The sequence below is a fragment of the Apteryx mantelli genome, chromosome 23 (genome assembly GCF_036417845.1).
Source record: "Apteryx mantelli isolate bAptMan1 chromosome 23, bAptMan1.hap1, whole genome shotgun sequence".
In the NCBI taxonomy this organism is placed as follows: domain Eukaryota; kingdom Metazoa; phylum Chordata; class Aves; order Apterygiformes; family Apterygidae; genus Apteryx; species Apteryx mantelli.
In genome coordinates, this window is record NC_090000.1 from 5,636,865 (window position 1) to 5,657,392 (window position 20,528).

Genomic DNA, 20,528 nt, shown 5'->3' on the forward strand with positions numbered 1-20,528 from the left:
AGCTTACCTTTCCCCAGTCTCTTTACTGTTTGCAAAGTAGCCCCTTCTGTAAGCACAACAGATACCAAAAGTGATGAGCACCAAAACTGCAAGGACCACCAGGACTCCACCAACTATCCCACCAATATTGAGGTCATCTGGCAAAAAGAGAAAGCATTGTCCAGTATTTTCTTAAGGCAGTTGCAATAATCGTAGCCTAACACACACTAAAACCATATCTCTTGACTATTCTAAACAAACACCAAGAATTCATAGGGATCTGGTCAGTCACTGATTCACTCCACTCAAGAAGGACTTGGACTCCTTCCAGAGCAGAGAGAGCTTCTGTTCTGGCCTAGCAGAAGAGGGGAGACTAAAATCTTTCTCCTCTCTTTTTCTGTGTGTACCAGGTTTGGTCGCATTCCATTCCCTGTTTGTTTGTTTGTTTGTTTGAGACAAAACTGAATCTGAAGAGTGTTTTAATGTTTCCCCCAATTTTTATATTGCTTTTTTTCTTCCTCTCATCTCTGGCTTCCTCTTGTTCTTTTAAAAGGGATATTTCAGCAAGAGGGACTGACTGTACTGGTGTTAGGAAACTCAGATCCATAACACACCTAATGGCAACTTTATTATTTTATAAATCCAGAAAAGTAAGCAAAAATTCCCTCTATACAATTACTTAGTATTCTTAAAGATTGTCTGTGTTCTTCCTTGGACAGTTAGGATATCATTGTATGCATTATCTAGATATTAAAATGCTCTCGGAATCTCTCTCCACTGTAGATAGTGGATACCAAGTGCATACCAAGGGTGCCTGTTGACTCAGTATAACCAGCTTTTAGTGAGGTCTTCTTTCCAGACTTTGCTATCTCATTTTCAAGTTTTTCTCATCTGATGCGATTCAGCTTTGAAAATGCCATGCAGAAGCCTGGTCTTGATCCTCTCCTGGAAAAGAACTAGTCTTTGGGGCTATCAGAAATCTGGGAAGACTGAATGCTCTAGGATGTCCCCTTCTTGCCCTACAGTGATGATAATATATTAATGACGATATATTAATCAACATTGCCGAAAAGTATGCAGAGCCACTCACAGACTTCCATCTCCTGCTCCTCACACTTGGCAAAACCCGCATCATTTGTTGCTATGCAGGAGTAACGGCCTGTGTCGCCTTTGTGCACAGCATGGAAAACCTGATGAGGAGAAAAGGGGAAACCGAACGTGAAGACAGAAGGCATTGTGAGGGCATAAGCATGTTAGAAAGCAGGGCCAGAGTTGCCTCAGGGACTCACAAGGAAAAAATTATTTTAGACAGGGGATTCTTTGCTTCTGAGATCTGGCACTACTGGAGCATAAAGGCGGAAGTCTTGCTGCACAACTCTCCATTCCCCAGGCATTACAGTGGGCTGTGAGACACTTTCCCTTGGGAAGACAGCCATGACGGGACGGATATAAACTGAAGGTTCCTTCTGTAGAGAGCATTTAGCAACTAGGGGTGGGGGTGAATGAGACACAAAAAGAAAAGTGGGATTTGGAAGCCATTTCTCCATCTTCCTGAAAAGGCGAGTGACACTGGCAGTGCCTCAAAACCAAACAGCTAGGGTCATATATTCTTCCATCATATTAATCTTTCCTGTCCCAAAGTCACCCAGATCCTAGAACACCTAACCTTTTTCAAATTATTCCTTCCTTGCATGCCATGCAATGCAAAGTGAAATAATCTTTTTTCTTTTAGAAGCAGCCCTAAAAATCAACCTGTCCAGCAACACAAGTCTTGAATATATCTGTAAGGGCATTACCAGAGTGCCAGTGGTGGGGTTAAGGGTGTAGGAGGAATTCTGGAATTTGGCATTCGATCTCATGTCTGGTGATAAAGGCTCACTGTTGCGGTACCAGCTGTAAGTGGACTTTGGGTAACCTTCATTCTCGTGGCAGTGAAGGGAAGCTGTCTTACCAACAGGTATAGCTTTAGGCACTATGCATCTAGGAGTCACAGGTTTCACTGTGGGAAAGACAAAAAACACATGAATCACACTGGTGAGTAAAACTAAATAATTTGTGACACACACTGTAAGCTGTCTGTGCTACAAAGGCACCAAAACTTTCAGCTATTTCCAGCTGGCTTTAAACAAGTTCCAGAATCTGTTGAGACTGTGTTGAGTGCCACTGTTTCAGCTCTGGAGAGATCCACAGCAACTTTCATTAGCCAGCAGTGTCTGCAGAGGTATCTGGGCTTGAGGCAGTACCTTGGACTGTAAGTTGGATATTTATCTCATCTATGGTTTTAGTATCAGAAGGTGCTGCCACTTCACAGCGGTATGTAGCAGTGTCCATCCGGGTGGTGTTTTTAATCACCAGCGATGTCCGGCTCAGAATTTCTGCACGAGTTGCAAAGTCTCCTGATAAGAAGAAAGAGAGAGAAAAATTTGCAGGTAGTCACACAGGCTTAACTTTAGGCATCTGAGTTAGTGGCTGAGCTTGGGCTCTTCTGGAGTCAGCAGAACCACCTGAAAGGAACTCTGTGCTCTTAATTTAAGAGCCTTGCTCTCTATAGTGACAACAAAGGAAACCAATGCTGCTAACCATGTAAAAGGATGAACTGGAAAACACCACCCCAATGCTCAAAAATTGTGGCAAAATCTGACTTTTGTGACAGCCCCAGGTCTTGTCTCCTCTGGAAGATTCATTTGGATGTGGCCATTGGTCCCATTTAGTGTGACCACTGTAATAGTAATACCACTATAATAGTAATTCCAGCTGGAGACAAGCCCTACCAGCAGTCCTGTGTTTGAGTTTTGCTGTCAAGCCAAAGAGTCTGCTTCTCATCACATGCTCCCAGGATGCTGCAAAGACAGACAGCTCAAGGCAGAGATGGTTCTGAAGTGCTGGTGGAGCTCTCAGATTTTGTATGGAACGACAGGAAGGATCCATGTGTGGTCCTGAGAGCCCAAACACCCAGCGACCGTGCAAGGACCAACAGGTGCTGGAGAAAGGAAGCTGCAGCATTTGCAAATAAGTATTTCCTGCATAGGATCTCGTTCCAGCTCTTTGTGGCTCCCTACATTGAAGTGTCAAATATGACCCCCCAGAGGGCAAGGAACCTTCTGCTGTCTGTCCCTCTTGCACTTTGATTTCTGAACTCTAATTCCAGAAGAAAGCAGACAGACAGACAGAGATCCTTTCTTTTACAGAGTTGACTGCTCTCAGTCTTACTTGTTTCTAAAGCAGGAAGAGCAAAAGAACAATGAATCTTCATACCCTGCATTTTATTGTCAAAAAATACATAAGAGGTTTCGCCATCTCGGATTTTCTTCCACTCAATTCTGGGATCTGGTGTTACAGTGGACTTAATGATGCAGGACAGCTCAACACCTAGCAGCAGGAAAAAAAAGAAATACAGATTAATAGGAAGCAGCTGTATTTTTGCTTTGCTTTGAGCGGTCTTGAACACTGTTTTATTAGGAGACGCTGCCCATAAAGCAAGGCCTTCTCTTTCATCTGCCTCACAAACAGAAACACTGCTGGGTTCCAGGAGCTATTGGGGAAGATGGATTTTGGCCAGCAAAAATAATAGCCATACAGATATCAACTAGGCAGAGAAACGAACACACTGTTCTCTGCAGGATCTAACGCATGGCAAATAAGACCATATGACTGGGTGAGTCCATAGCGCTGTCTTGCTGCTAATCAGAGCGTACAGTGTGAATCAGGGCCACAGAATCTCCCTGGGTGGTGTCTGGTAATGTACTCAGCAATGCCTTATTCTCCTATCTGACCTGGGAATCGTGCTGCCTGTGAATAAATTCAGCAAACCCGGTCCCTTTTGAAGTAGGCACTGTTATCTCCATTCTACGGAAGAGGACATGGCAGCAGCCTTGAGAGGTGGCTTACCCAGTATCACGTTGCAGGTCTGTAATAGGGCCAAGATAAAATATACATTTCCCAACCCTCTCTTCACTGTATTAATTGCAATGTGACTGCTCTTCCTCCATTTGGGATCCAGTTCAAAAAAGCACTTAGGCAGACACCTTGCTGTGCCAGTGACTTTCATGGGACTCCAATAAAACATATCAATCAAGCACTTTACTAAACAGAGAGAGACAAAGACATATTCTTAAGCGCTTTTCTGAATCTCAAACGCTCACTTCTCCTGCCTCACCCAAGAAACCAGATACCATGAGCAACATGCAAAATTTTTCTCAATTGCTTAGACTGATGCAAATCTCCAGGCAGAGGGCAGCACAGTGATTGTGCTACGGAGCCAGCGGCCCCCACAGCACTCACTCTGGAATTCCTGCACCACAGGCTTGGTGTTGCTGGATGTCAGCTCCACAGCCAAGAGTCTGCAGCCTGGAAAAACAAACAGAAGGTAATAAGAAATAGCACAGCTCATAAGTCACCCAGCTAGAAACATACTGCCTGCTGAGAAATCTTCTCAGCCAGCTACAAGGACTAACTTCCCTAGATAAAAGCTATTCCTGGCTACTAATGCCAGTCCAGCAGGCGTAAGTTTATTTAGGAGATGTGGTGAAAACACAGGAAAATGCAATTATTAGAAGTAGCAATTAAAGAGGAGGATTACCTTAATGGCAGAAAAACAGTGCCAGCACAAGACATTTCCTTGTGCCTTATGCTTATTTAGAACGTGACAGAATTCTCATTCTGATAATCCAGGACTGAACACATTATTTTCCAAATTAATTTGATGATCAGGAAAAGACAGGAAGTAGAGCAATCTCAAGAGTTCCGGACAGTTCCAAGAAGATAAAATGTGCCAGGTCTCTAACATATGCTGATTATATCTTTCAGTATTCTTAGACATAGTGTAGAAATGTAAAATGTGGGGTTAGTAAATCATGAAAGGTCTGGGTTTCAGGAGAAAACAGAGGAGTACAGCTCTTTGGGTAGAGTCCCAACCCAACTGATACTGGGACAAATTTCCTCGTGCCATCAAACAGACAGGATTTTCTTGGAGACAGCGTTCGGTGTCACTCAGTGTTCAGCCTAACTCTGCTCCCAGAAGGATAAGTGGAAGCTGTGCTTCCTTCAACAGAAGCAGCGCTAGGCCATCACTAAAAACTCAGTCATGCAATGCTGCAAGGCATCCTTACACCGCAATTTGTTTCCCTTTACTGTCCTTCCTGTTCAGAACTCCAAAATGTTCCCAACTAGTATAGCCATTTCCCCACCAAAGTCTTGTCTTACAGGAGGGAGGATACATGCTATAATCAGTGCCAGATAATCAGCTACATTGATACATCATGGGCCCATATGCAACTTTGCTATTAAGAACCCAACCAGAAGTTCATTGAAAGTGAGGAAAAGACACCCACTGACTTCCATGGGCATTAGATCAAACAGCAAGGTAAAGATGATGGCAACTACTGCCTCAGAGATATGAGAACAGATGCACATAAGGGTTAAGACTCTTCTACTCCAGATAAAAAAGTCACAGCAAACCTGAATAAAAAGCAGAAAAGGCAGCTGAAGGGAGATGTGGAGAAAAAAAGGATCACCATCACGACAGTCATTTTGTAATTCCTGTGTGCTCGCATTTAGGGTGGAAAGCTTTCGGATGAAAAAAAAAAATCTATGACAATGCAGGGGAAACATTTCTCTGATGGCATGGATCAGATAACGTACAGAGCAAGGCAGCACTCTGAGAAATACCCAAGAGCTGCAGAATCACTCCCACTGAAAGCACAAGCTTTAGGTTCCTTGAACACGTAAAATCCTTTCAGCTCCTGCAAATACTGATCGTTCATTATTGCTGACGTTTTCCTCAGTGCCTTGGCTTTCAGTGCTTATACCCCAAAGACCACTGGGGAGAGCTGGAGTCTGACAAGGTTTAGAAGCTGTCTTTGGGTACAAAATAATTTTTACTCACGTAAGATGCAAACGGTGATGCAAACCAATAGACTGCCCAGCCAAAACTGCTTCTGGCAGGACCTTTCCACCCTTCCCCCTTTCGCATTTGGAGACATTCATGCAGTTTTTGGGAGAAATCCAATACTGAACTAAGATGACAGTGCTCTGGACTATAATGTAGCTGTTGGGGAGAAACTTATCCGAGCTGAAGGGAGTAAGAGGGCAGTGCAGTGAGCACTTTGCTTTCAGTCTGCTTATGCTTTACTTGGGAGAGTCAGGAGAATGCCATTTTCAGAGCTGGCTCTCAGCAGGTCAAAGAGGGTGCTCCAGTCTTGGTTTGTTTCAATCAGGAGGTGATCTCAGCAACCACAAGTAATTTGTTCAGCTCTGCTATGAAGCAAAGCAGAGTTCATTTTCATGAGGCCCACTGCTTCCAGACTTACCCCTTGAAAAGAGGTAACTGTGCCACAAGGCACTAACACATGCCTTTCCCTTTGCTTATCCATTGATCCTTTCAGGTGTTCCATCTAAACTATCACATGGCAAACCTAGGGCTGTGATCCTTGCTTTCCTCCCCCATGAGTATAAACAGATCTCCCTAATCCCAGCAAAACCCCAGAGCATTAGAAGTAGCTAGTCAAAAGAAGACAAGAAACAAGCTTAGGAAAATCCTTCTGAAATCTGCTGACACATTTTCAACAATGCTCTAGGGCCTTCCACACAAAGAAGTCATTTGATTGCTTCTGCAGTGAGATTCCTGCTTCTGGAACTGACAGAGCTTTCCTTGAGGACCCAGGCCTGAGTGCTCAGCTTAAGTGTGGAGACCCTGATTTGCCTCCTGACTGGGACAGGTGGCTCTGGTGAGATCTTTGGCCCAGTTTTTAAAAGGAAGAAAGTTGTAGGCCTTCCCCTCTTCTGAGACAGCACCCTCCTTCATCAAAGAACTGCATCATGAAACCAGTTCTACAAATGATTGCTTTCTCCTAAGACCTGAAGTGGCAGGTGACAATGGAGACTTGCAGTGCTGCAGAAGACAGCTTGCACAGCATTTATCTGGTCTGTACTAACATATATTATAAGTCGTTCTTTTGCAAATGCTAGAGGAAAATGGGGAGGGAGAGGGACACCATAAAGTTTCCTTTGTTCCTTAAAGAAAATTTGATAACACCAGTTAGTTCTTTATTCTACGTTCTTGTTTACAACAAGAGATCCTTTTTCAGAAAAATAGATCTGCACGTAATGTAGACTCAGCCACACATATGGTTGAATCCCAATCAAGTAGATGATAGCATGGTGACAGGCCTACTGAAATACATCTACAGCTACTGTTATCAGTTCAGTGAAAGATGGAGATAGTAATATCACAGTGATATGTTAATCTGAAGAAGTTACCACTCTAGAGGGATTCACTCCAGGACAGTGGGACTCCATCACATCTTGTTTCTCAGAAATTATTCACAGCAGGATTTTTCCCACCCATTAAACACAAGAGACTTAGGTCCATCCCTCAGGCACAAAGCGCAGTGACAACAGATTTTAGACAGAAGCTGAGTCCTTGGAGAATGTGAGAGAGGTTCTTACATTATTACATATATTGACTGTGGGCAGAGATCATGGTGGCTGCTTAAATCACTGCTAAACCAGATTTGTTTTTCTGTGTGTGGCACAAAAACAGTGCAAATGGCATGTTATAAATAACAAGAAGACTACAGCTATGCAGGGAGCAGAACAAGACAAAAATCCTAAGTGACCACAAAGGTGGTAAAGCAGGAGCAGAACTCTTTACCTCCTCTTAGCCCTTCTTTGGGGAATTCCTTCTTCATCAGTCTCCAGGGGGCTGGAGAAATCTGCACAAAGCCAACACTTCCCAGCTGTTTTCAGTCTCCTGTTTAAGGAGCGGGGTGATCTGTGCTATGTCATATTTCACTGCTGTTGGCAAGCACTGGCTCTTTAGTGGCTGCACTATTGGTTGCTTTGTTTTGTGTGTTAAACCATCATTAGTGGTAACTGTCATCCTTTAAAAAAATGTATTCCAAAGATGTTCCTGTAGGCCTCTTTCAGCTCAGTGCAAAGAAATGGCAAAGGTTTTGTGTTATGTAAATCTCACTTCAAAGGCCTCAGCATCTTGGGTTTGTGGACTAGCTTTGCATAGACAGGCATCCCTTTCCAGAGCAGCACACATGCCACAACAGACGCACCTTAATACCTACCAGATCTGCACGTACTGTAGACTCAGCCACACATATGGTTGAATTCCAAATGCCATCAGTTCTCTAATATAGAATCCGGGACAAGGCAATGTAGTCTATAGCATATTCTCATTGCACTTGCTCTACCTAGAGAGATCCAGCCCATGCTTGTTACTGTGACTCATGTTATCTGAATCATTTTAAAATGCTGCATTGAAAGTACAGAAGAAAGAAAATAGCAACTTTCCTAAACAACTAGACTGTGCTAAAGCTCCTATCCCCATTTTTACTGGGTTTAACGTTAAGCCTGACCTTCCATCTCCTTTCATCCTAATCTTTTATCTGTTTAAAAATTCTAGGCAGAAGTAAAAGGAGGTAAAATATTCCTGAAGTACTATATGCAAGGTAAAAAGGACAACCAGCAACAAATTCAAATTAGTTGCTGCCAGCGGTCTATGCTGCAGTATAGGAAAGACTCCGATGCTTCTTTGCTGATATTATAGTTGTCTGATACAGTAATTTTAGATAATGCACAGTTTGGCACAAGCAGTACAAAACCACGTAACTGTATTTAAACAACTACCTGCTAAAGCAACAAAAATATGTCTTGCTTGAGGTGTCCATCATCATTACACTGTTGCTTGATTTGAAATTCAAAATGCATCTAAGCCATGTGGGAATGCTGCTATAAACCACATGCCTTATTAAGCATCTTTGCTTTCTGGATGGTTACTTTGTGCAGCAGGAGTACTGCTGAGTGAGAGCAAGTGATATACTGTTAGGTGCTGGAAACATGTTAGCCAAACACTCTGCATGTCAACACATTTATGACTGCCAGTTTGGAGATGCCCTCTACAGCATCCATCCTCAGTACTGTGAGCTGGAGTGAAAGAAATGGTGACAAGGGCAGTACAGCAGAGACATCTGAATAGCAGGCATAAGAAGAACACTGTCCCTAAGGGCAGCCCAGCTGTCCCCAAGAGCGTCCCTACCTTAGATGTGTTGTGCATATGGGATAGGAAGGAAGATAACTGTTAAATTTGTGAGAAACCTCCAAAGGGAGAGTGGAGGAAGCCACACAGTGCTGTCTGCTGGACTGGATAAGACGAGGAGGAGAGGCTGGGTTTCTGTCCTTGGCTCATTTTGAAGAAATCACTGTAAGCCCTAACTTTTCGAAACCTTTTGCACCTCTAAATATCAATCCCTTTGTCTCTCAGCGCTTCAGTTTCAGAGGATCATCTCCATTTTTCAGACACAATCGCCTTTATTAAAGGCCTGGTGCCCAAGGCCTGTTTAGGTGAAGCATAACGGATTGCTGCCTTTCTCATACTTCTGGCATAGTTCAGGTTCTGGTCAGACATGGGGCTATCCACAGAGAAGTCCAAGCACTGCATAGGAAGATTGTCCTTATACTTCTTGTGGTTGTTAGCCTCTTAGTAATGTCTAACAGTATAGTGTCAGTTACGCCGGAGCGACCAAGGCACCTTACTACAACCTGTTCATGTTTGTGAGTTATACCTACAGCATGTTCAAAGCACAGAGAGAGCATGGATCCCTGGTCACCTCCAGCAGCTCCAGGATTCTCCTTTTGCTTCCAGGTAAGGATATTGGACAGCAGTTCAATTATAGATTAAGCTGTTTTAGGCTCTTTGTGCTCTTCTCTATCCCCAGCATATCTCATGCATGTTCCACAATGCAACTTGTGCCAGTGTAGACAAGATGGTGTAGGACAGGCAACATGACATAGAAATAAGATGCTGAAAACTGCCTAACCCTGACTCTGGTAATTTTGTTGTTGTTGTTGTTGTTGTTCAACTGTCCTTTGGCTGGAGATTTTGGAATAGCTTAGGGGAGTTGCATGTACTTGTGAGATGCAAGGACTGGATTTCTAAAGGGTGTGTAAATGTGCAGGCAGGGAATAAATGGCACACCTCATTGTTATTGAATTTCAGTGGGAATTAGACATCCTATTTATTCTCATAGGCATTTTCAGATGTCTCAGTACCTTTCTAAGTGACAATTCCTGTAGGTCTGTTTGAAAAAACCCAGCCTAAACCCATAAATGCAATCAGTAGGATTTCGTTTTGTAGTGCTGCAAGTCTTCACTTTGAACCCTTGCCTCCAGCCCAAGAGGAGCTGGCTGTATATTTGCTCTGGCATCCAAGTGACAGGTTAAAAGCCCCTTCAAGCTGATTCAGGGGAGCAGGGAGGTGGATTGTCCATTCAAGTGACCAGGAAGAGTTGCATGCCTTTCTCATATTCCAGCTTTCCATGGCGCCTCCCTGAGATCAGCAAGCCAAGCCTGACTCACGGGTGGGCTCTCCTGCTAGAGAACAATGTAGATGTGTAGCTAGAGATTAGGGAACAAAAGCTTGGGAGTGTCTCCGTTCAAATTAAGTAACAGATGGACCTGGTCTGTGTGGGAGCTGATAAGTTATAAAAAGGCCATCATCAGACTGTGGCCAGCCCACCCTGGAAAACACCCCACTTAGTCATAAATCCTCTGTGCTGTTATAGCTGCTTGTGCTAATAAGGCTTTATTTTTACCAGCTATCATAAAACAGCATGACTTATTTTAGATGCATGGCTTGTACTGCTCACTTAAAAGGGTGCCAAATCTCTGATAGACACCTACAAACAGAGGAGATGTGCCTTCCTGGGCAGGGGACATGAAGCATGATTAACCAAGGGAAAGCAAATGCAGTATTAAAGAGCAGTGTATGGTGCTTCATGTGGCACTGTCTTTTGCTTTTCTCCTCCCTTGGGTAGATAGGTGATGGCACTCATTTGTCATTAAATGCTGATAATGAGAGTGCCTCTGGTGATCTCAGCAGGACCAGGACCCCACAGTACAAAATTGTGTGGAAGACCACTGAGTACTTGATTTCATCTGGAAACATGAGAATTCAGGCTTTTGTTCATAATTCATTCTCTCCCTGCTCACCACTAGAGAAGCCAAGGAGATGCCTGTGTGTAGATGGAGTAAGTGCAGCTGCGCAATAAAACCTTAGCTGGTGAGAATGTCCCGATTTAAACCTACACCTTAAAGACCTGGCTGCATTTGCTGCAGAGAAGGCCCATTAGCATCCAGGCCATGCACACAGCCTTTTTTTCTTTTTTTTCTTTTTGGACAGGAGGATTTACTGTTCTACCTCCTAATCAGAGAGCAAAGCCATTTGTATACAGACAGCCTACGCACCCATGCTCAATAGTGAAACAGCTTGCTAGAGAGATGCAAGGAAAGGCAGAGCCCTCTAAGATAAAAGCCTCTCTGCAAAGCAGCCTCCGTCTGCAGACAAACATTCCTCCTCTCACACAGGCAGGGAGGGAAGCGTAGGTTTTGCCTGGTGAAGATCACACAGTGCTTTCCGATGGTTTTCCAAAGTTTTGTTTCATGATGCTGGGATGCAGCTGCAGACGCATTGCCTCAAATACCCATCTAACAAGGGCTTTTGGAGCTCAGAATTTCAGAGTCTTTGGTTGCGGTTTTGCTCATGGCATTGCAGTGTGTTTAGAGTTGAGGTGTTAAGGTCCTGTGTAATCTGCACTATCACAAAAACTGGAGACAGCCTGTTCTCAAGATCTGATTTGATCAGATCAGCACCACTTTGCAAGTCCTTGAGCCTGTGCTAAGAGGCACCACGAGCCATGTTCCAGAGCTGTCTGAACAGGGAGAGCTCAAGCTTATTCACTGACTTAGCATGAACCTGAGCTCTTGGCTGGATGAGTTGGGTTTGGACCTCGTCCACCAGCAGGTTCTCATGCTCTGCTCTCCTTAAAGGGAGCACAGATGCTTTGTGAGAGAGCCACAGCTGAGCCAGCAGCTGACAATATGGGAAGAAAGCTCCCAGGTTGAAGGGCGTAGCACACTTACCCCTTTTTCTTGAGATAGCTTTTCAGCCCTCAGAACAGACATGGCCAGAGACCAAGAGCCAGCACCACAAAGGCATTATTTAAATGCTGTTGACATCAAGGGGAAGATAGGCACTTAATACTTTGCAGATGTGGCTGAAAGTGCCTTGCCCAGCACCTACATCTGTGCATGACCTGGTTCCAGCTCTCCTGTTTCCCAAGCTCCTACCCCATTTCTAGCTGTTCTTCTGGAAAGGACTTAGCATGCGTGCAAGACAGAGAGGGGAAGGAAGCAATACCTGGGTGCATGACTGGCATCTACTACTTAAAAGAGCTTAAGATGGAAGCAGCAAGGGCTACAGTTTCCAGCATGTCTGATTGCATCTCCTTGTGTAATGCAATCCTGGGCCATCTTCAGCGAGAAAAGATGCAAGGAGTTAGGATTTGCCCCTGAAAATCTGTGATGAGTGGTAAAGGAGTAGGAATGGGAAGGAAACAAGAATAGGAAAGCTGTGCACTGAAGAGGCTGTCTGTAATTACCAGCCCTTGGATTCCTGAATCACTTTTCCCTTCCCGAGGAAAAAACATGAGACTGAACACAAAGTCTCTTTTTCCTGGGAATGCATCAGGGAACAGGGCATACAGCTTCTGTGTTTTATCAGATACCACTGTCCAGGGGATTAAGTCCTGCCTGGATCATTTATTGTGTCTTGCTATTGACCACAGAGGTCAAGCCCCTTACACAGCTGCTTCAGGCTTGTAGTGTTACGCTGACTCTCCAGGAGGAAAAAACAGGGGCAGGTGGCCTTGCTGTGTGGCTCGGAGGGAAGGCCATTAGGCAAGAGAGCTTCTAATTATGTCTGCACCAAGTCTTTGGCAAAAGCCAGAAGAGAAATAAGGCAACAAGGAAACAATTACAGATCACTTGGCTAGGAATGTATCAAAACAGTCACATTGTACTGAGCACTGTTCTTGCCATTCTCATTAGCAAATGGACAGCATAATTACATCTTCAAACTGGTCGGGCTCACAGCCAATTCTGACCATGAAAATTAATGCATTCATAGAAAACAGGACAGGAGGGCACCTCAAAAGGTCGGTTCATCCCCACCTCCTCTGCTTTAGGGCATGAAAACCCAAGGAATATAGCTGGCCAGGCCTCTGGAGGTCTGTTGAGGTTCTGAAGTGCAGTGTTTCCCAATGACCATTTTCATCTGTCAAAGCACTTTGCATTCATCGGTTAAGCCTTGGTCACCTCCAATTCAGTAAGGATGTACAGTCCCAGTTCACTGGAGGAAGAAACTGAGGAACAGGAAGTTACAGGAAGAGTAAGGAATACACTAGTATCAGCCTGGACTGGATATACAGTTCTGTGATCTGTTTACTAGGCAAGAGTGCCCTGCGACAGCAAAAGTAAAGGCCAGGAACAAAAACGGAGAGCGCTAAAGAGAAGCAGGAATACTTGCACAGGGCAGATTTGAAACCAACCCTTCCTGCCTATTCCCACTTGACTTCCATTGTTTCCTTAGCCAGCCCCAAGAATTGCCATACAGGCACATCCTACGTTGTTTCTCACTTCTGCAAATCCAAAAGCCGCAGATGCTGATACCAAATTAGTGCAAAGTGGGAGGGAACCAGCAGATAGCTATGATAAGAGCCAGGGGCAATGGCCTTCCTCCCAGCAGGGCTCTCCTTTCAGCAGACTGATGCTAGGGAAAGCCTCCAGGGTAGAGGCAGGTCAGTGATGCATGGTAGGGATCTACAGCCAGGATCAGAGAGGCAGAATGAACCTGTGAAGGGAAAAGGGGCAAGTTCCTTTATTTTCGTCTTGTGTGGGAATTTTGCTCCAAACTTGCAGAGATTCTCGTAAGCTAAAGTGACGTTTTCCAGGCTGAACGCCAGCCAATGCACAGACTTGATCTCAGCAGGTATTTGACTTCAACAGAAGCCAGGATGCTCAGCACCTGCCTGACCCTGGCTTTTGATGAGGACACATATATCAAAAGCTGCCTGAAATGCAAAGACAGGAGATAAGCGGATACACTATCAGCACCCGGCTTTGCAATACTCCTTAATGTCTGGCTGTGTCCCAACCATCAATACAGAGACTCACAGGGTTTTAGCCTATAATCCCCTATTCCTCTGTCTGTGACTCTAATCTCTTGAACCTCATTTCTCCTCCAGCCTATAGCTTGACCAACAAAGCGCAGATATAAAGTTCTGCTTATCAGAGACCAACAATGTCATCTTCCTGTGGAAAATGGGAGTTGGGAAGAGAGCAGCAGTCATCAGAGCCAAGAGCTGAAAGCATAGGCTAGAGAAGGGAACAGGAGAGGCGGTGAGCAAGCACGCAGAGTAATCATTTATGACAAGGCTGAAAACAGCTCCCCTTTTACGAACATCTTTTCATATTTTGCAGTATCACTTTTCTCTCTCTTTTTTGTGTGTATAATTTTAGCCTCAGGTATAAAATGCAATTGTCTAGCTAATGTGTAGCACAAAATATTTACGAATGAACAGACTGCAGGCTGAGAGAGCATTCACATCTGAGGCACTTTCACATCTGCCTATGAGCTTGCTACCAAGAGCCTGTGCAACGCTACCGCCACTGCCGTCATTCCACGCCGGAGAGGTGGAGCCGTCTTTCTATAACCCAGCTTTGAAGCTTTGCTGTGAATCTGTCAGAACAAAGGATGCAGATCTACAAGAGAAACAGGCATTCAGTAGAAAGCTGTGCGCAAGCCACATGCAGGCCTGAAGACATGCGAGTGAGGGGAATATTGTTCTAGAGACAGCCCTGAATCACGCCAACAGATCTGAAAAGACTTACCTTGTTAACATCAGCCCGAGCACAGGCTGCAAACCTGCAGAGGGAGTTGCGCTGCAGGGTTCAGTAGAGATTATTTTCTTAGGAAGCACATCAAGAATTAGAGGGAGCCCGAATGAAGTCACTGACAGACAAAGATAAAAAGCTTGACACAGTGAGGACACTATTAGGAAGATGCTGACATAAATTAGTGGGGAAAGAGGGAAAAAAGGAATGTAATGTCAGAGCAAAGAGGGATGAGGAAAGCCATGCTGACTCATTCCAACCTGGATTCCTGACCATGGCAAGCTTGTTTAACAGAGCAGAAAGGACTCGTGGCGTGAAGGGGTTAAAAGACTCCTCATCCTGAGGGAGTTGAATTAGCCAGTTATCTGGGAACTAACTTGTCCCAAGACCCTGACTTGTTTTTCTCCTTAAACATCTCTTGCTGCTATTTTTAGTAGAGAATTTTCTCAGCTGAATGCTCCCAGTTGTGTCCTGGTCAGAGGCCCTTTTCCCAGAGAGACACAGGCCCAGCAGTGGCAGCGTTGCTGCTCTGCGTGGAAGAACATTCTTGGTCCTGTGCTGTTGCCCCGCTCAGCTTGGCTTTGTTCATTGTCCTGACAGCTTTGGGGTTTACATACTGAGCTGCCAGGAGGTCTCTCCTGAGGCATGGGGACAATGCACACCGGCTTGGTGCAGGCATATTAAATGGTATCACAGACCCCAAAAGCCAGAGGAGGAAATAAGGTTAGACCCTGCAATCCAGTCTGCAGTTTCAGGGGCAGCTAAAGAAGAGGCTGGGCTGGACTTGATAACTTCCTGCAGGCTTTTTAGGAGTATGAATAGAAAAAAGGTGGGAAGGAGATAGAAAGGAATGATTAGGCTGACATTAATAACAGGATCTGCTTCTCAGCGCTGCGATCTATTGGATTTATTCCAATTCCTCCAAGGGAAACAGCAGAAGCCTTTATTGTTCATAAAAGTTGCAAGTAAAATCGGACTAGATTAAGGAAATATACCCCAGAGGACAACCCTGCCTTGACAGCTGGAAACAAATGAGGTAACTCCCTTCCTCTTCTCTGGTTCTCTTGGGGCTCTTCTTCCTCCTTCGCCAGAATGCTAACCTGTCCATCACTCCCTTCCCTGGCTCCTCAGTGCTCAGCCTCCAGCACAAAGCAAGCTAGCCGTCTGCTTGGGCTGCCGGCCTATGCACAATTAGCAATTTGTCAGTGAATAGCTGGGGCACTTCACAGGGAAGCAATGCTTGTAACATCTTTTATCTACAGCTTGATTTAATACCTGCCTGCCAAAGATGGGCATGTAAATCATAAAGCAAGCTCAGGGCACACAGATGGACAAGTTGAGTAAAGCAAGCATAAACCTCTGGTTTGTCTGTGTTAATGTGCAGTTAAATCTGGGGCACCGGAAGGATGAGGTGCTTTCGATCCTGTGGATGGAGCATGGGGAAAGCTGTAGTACAGTGCTGGAGAGCAGCGACAGCCCATCGGTTCCAGCAGAGCCGCAGTCGAGAAGGTCCGTCTAACAATGGCCCCTTCTTGGTCAGTGTATCTGTTCCCTGTGTGTCTTGGAGTCATGTCAGTGAAGCAAACAGATTGGGAACATATTTGTACTCCCCACAGCAGTACAGAAGCCAATGCAGGCAGAGGAGAGAAAGCTGGGCTCTTTTCTGCTCCCTGCCTCAGTGCCAAGTTTCCAGCTCTGCTCCAAACCTGTGGCCGAGTCCTAGTTTGGCAGGGGTGAAGGGAGAGGACAGGCAGGGTCAGGAAATACTCTGCTTTCAGCTCACATTTGCAGAAGCTGGCAGCTGGCTACGAAAGAGGGGAGCCAGATTTAACTTGTAAACAGTCACACGCCACCTCTGAAAGCCCCCACAAGAGATTAAATCTGGCACTGTGCAGCCTCGTCCTCCTCCCCAGCCATGCTTCAACAAATGAGGCCAAGAACTGCATTCACCTGGGCAACCCACAGATGCTGCAAGAGGGCTTGTCCCAGGGGCCAGAGCTACTTTCAGAAAGCTTCCCCAAGCCCAGCAGGAGTCCCAGGAGCCCAGGATTTCTCTCTCACCTTCATGTACTCATTCCACTACATGGGCGCTTAACCTTTGAGGCTCCTTTGAAAATCCCAGCCACAGCGTTTTACGGATGAGTATGTTTCCCCTAACATCTGCCCCCCGTATCAGATGCTGCCAGAGCCTCTCTCTCGCCTGGCTCTGCTCCCAGCTGAAGGATGGACAATAGGCATCTGAATGCAGGCTCCACTTCCCCTCCCTCACAGCCTGAGGGAGATGGCGCGTCAGAGCCAAGACGGCGCTGAGAGCACTGAGAGCACGGCATGCCAGTGAGCGACAAATCACTCTAGATCATGGCTTGCTTTTTCTTTCCCTCCCAGGGCAGCTGAACCACTGGGGGTTATGGCTGTTACTGGCCATGCAGGCCAGTGCTGAGCACTACATCCTGGCAGAGTCCAGCTAGCCAGACTGAAGTCTTTTCTCAGTCCACCACTGCTGGAGCCAATCCGATCCCTCTGTCAGCGCTGCTGGAAGAAAATGACCTCCTGTGCTCCCAACCATGCTGGCCAGAGCACTGCATAATGGAGCTCTCATGTACCCGTGCCGTGCTGGCTCACCTGGAAACGCGCTGGCAGCCTCTTGGATTTCCCCTTGCTCACTCTAAATAGCATCTAGCTGCAGTTGACTGATCCAGGCAGTGCGCATGGCACAGAGAGGAGCAGTTCCACCTGCAGGAGGTTTGACTGGGGTTGAGTGAGAGTTGGCTCGGATCCTCTTAAGGAGCCATTGTCCCATCTTTCTAGAAATAGCTCTGCTTCTCACATCTTGGAGCTGTTCAGCCTGTTTGGCATTATCTCTACTGCTGCAGAGACAGACAACAACAGAGAGTGAGAAAAACTTGTCTAGACACCATTTATCTTCCATCGGCTTGGCTCCCACTGCCACATCAAAGCACCACTTCAAACAAACCTGCAAACTGGCCAGGTAATAATCCCTGGCTCTCCTATGCCTGTTCCAGCCAGAGGGCAGTCAGACCCATCCCATCATGCTTCAGAGCTCATCTTTAACCCAGTCTTTTCTGAGAACAGGAAGAGAGGTAGAATGAAAATTCTCATTACAGGAACATCAACAGAGTTACCTGGCCTCGGACTGCTCAAGTGGGGGCTATGTCCTTTCTGCTCGGCATCCAGGTGCAAAGACAAATCTCATCTGCCTTCTAACAGCAAGCTGCAAACATCCAGCACCTTTGAAAAGCATCCATACAAGGCAACCCTCTCTGCAATACTTCCCGAGCCTGGGTACAAGTGCCACTGGAGACAGCAGTCGGTGACTGCACAGGCTCTCTCTTCTCACTACTGTAGAGCACATGGCGTATGGCTTGCCAGCATGCTAGATTCATCTGAAATTGGCTAAGGCAGAGTGCTGTGTTCCAAAAATCCACTAAAGGGCAATCCAATTGCTCTGCTGCTGAGCAGCCATGGACTGTTTCGGACACAGTTCTACACTTGAAAAAGGATCACAGCAGGAGGGCATGATTATCAGCTACACAACCAGCTTTGCAGTCCTAAAAGCCACAGTCAGGACTGGGGTGTCCACCACACCAGGTACTGTATTGAAACACTCTGAAGAGACCCGAAGTCTAGCTTCACGTTTCATTTCTCCAAAGGGCAGCTAGTTAAGGTGAGCTCCATTCACAAGGCACAGGACGATCGTTCCATGCACCTCATCTGAACACCACGGTGGGCCCTTTCCCAGGACTGGAAAAAGCCATTCTGTAGTAAGCCAGCCAGGCCAAGTGGCATTTTATTTGCAGTCCAACTTATCTTTGCACTTGTTCAGATCTTGGATCCCTTATCTTTCCAAAGCCATACACACAAATGCTATGCAAGCTTTGCTACAACACAAAGATGAAGAATATCTTCCTATGGCACCAAAGGAAATTGAGGTCACCAAGAGCTACAAGTAATTTCCCCACCATGAGGCAGCAAGTCATTGAGTGGGACAAGGTCACAAAAGCGCAGGGTAAATGCTCAAGACACCTTGAAATCAGAGGGGCAGAAGCACAAAAGGAGCTGGAAATGTTTTTAGGTCACTTGAGCACACGTCAGTTGAAGTCACTGCCTTGGGGAAGTACTTGGCACAATCATCCAGCGCTGGCCCTATGCAGGCACCACAACAGCAACATCTAGCTCATTATTTTAATAAGGGTTCTCTGAAATACCTTCAGTGTGAGAGACAGCTAAGAAAATCCACTCTGGCTTTATTCTGTCTCAGGCAGAAGCAGCCTTTATTTAGCAAACTGCTGCTAACAGCTCTGTCTCATTAGTTGATGTTTAGGGAACCAGGCTGCAATTGTTCTGAAGTCTGGTGTTGCAGAAAGAGCCTTGATAATGAGGTCTAAAGGAGACAATTCCTCCTGACAGGCCCACAATGACCTAGAAAGCCTACTTAATTCCCTGTCAGTGAGAAGTGCTGAGTAACAGCGAGGCATAGAGGAACTGGAGGCTGATTTGAGAGGGAGGCTGTGGCCTCTGTTCACACTTTGGGCTGTGATGCAAGAGCTCGAGGGTGGAAAAGCCAGCACTGCTCAGTCATGCAGCAGCTCCCCAGACAAGGCAGATGGGAGGCTTGCCAGGCAGATAAACAGGGATTTGCTTTGGGAAGGTTTGTGGCCTGATCTTTAAAAGACTTGCCACCATGTAGTGCAGGCACAGTGTTGGGAGTGAAAATCACTGTGCTTAACACAACAGCAGAAACAAGATTTGGCCCACTGAAACAGCCTGACTCTAACTAGGGCTCCTTTGATGCTCTCTCAGCTGCAGCCCCTGGATATGGTCTTCTCAGCGCAGCAGGGATTGTCTGCTCTGGATCATGCTTGCTCACAAACTGAGCTGGAAACCCTGCCAAAGACTTAAAGACTTTCACTCAACTAGCTCAACTTCTACTGTGTCCCCAGGCCTCGCATGCCCAACAGCTCACAAACTTCATCTGCATGGCTACCGGTGCTATCAACAGACTGTGATAGGTACTACCGTGAGGAAGCATCTCCTAGCCTGTATCATGTTCACTCACATGCTGTCTCCTCTCAGGTGGACGTGGGATGAGCAGCGGATCCATGTGCTCTGCCAGGCAATGCGCACACCCTGGAGGAGCTGTTAAGCTGTTTGACCCATTCTGCGCCAACCACTTTTCCCTATTTCCTTGGAGGAAAAGGTAGCAGATTGGCACAGGCTAGCACTGCAGACACACTACTTTGAAGTGGTTTGCATTCCACAGCCAGCATGTGTACCATGGTTAGAAACCTCTGGGATTGATGGCCCAGAGCCAAGCAGGCCAGAAGACAAGGTGCAGGGACTCAGCTGGAATGTGGGCCGGATACAGCTGACCTTGAAGCCCATCCCCAATAAGGACCCTTACCAAAGCATGTGCTTGCCACCTGTTTCAGCCAGCAGACGAAGGACTAAACTAGGAATTCTGGAATTGAATGCACAGCCTGTTAAAGAGTGGTCTAAAGACTTCCACCCCACATGATGCTGTAGCTGATGTAATGCTCTCCGCAGACTCAGTGCAGAGGAATGCATCTTTGCCCATCATGTGCAAGACTGCTACTCCCATACTGCAAATGCAGCCCTGTTTAAAGTACAGTTCAAATCCACAAAGGACTGCTATAAAAAACTGTGGAAATAAAATCACCAACCAAAACAGTGTCTAGACACTGTCTTAAAGTAACTAATAATTTGGGGAGCCTCCGTTTTTGAAAGCCCAGTCTGAGATGCCACAAAGCAGCATGATCTCAAAAGATGTC

The 20,528-nt window shown here is 45.9% G+C and overlaps 1 protein-coding gene across 1 annotated transcript in view; it reads right to left on the reverse strand.

Annotated features, from left to right (window-relative positions):
* The window catches only part of JAM3 (junctional adhesion molecule 3), a 34,809-nt gene that overhangs the window by 4,483 nt on the left and 9,798 nt on the right, over window positions 1–20,528 (reverse strand). The window contains exons 2-7 of the mRNA XM_067310118.1: window positions 4,261–4,326; window positions 3,235–3,348; window positions 2,223–2,375; window positions 1,776–1,978; window positions 1,070–1,169; window positions 8–137 (exon numbers count right to left, since the gene is read on the reverse strand). Of these exons, the coding sequence (XP_067166219.1) occupies window positions 8–137; window positions 1,070–1,169; window positions 1,776–1,978; window positions 2,223–2,375; window positions 3,235–3,348; window positions 4,261–4,326 (766 nt within the window). The remainder of the gene's footprint in view (window positions 1–7; window positions 138–1,069; window positions 1,170–1,775; window positions 1,979–2,222; window positions 2,376–3,234; window positions 3,349–4,260; window positions 4,327–20,528) is intronic.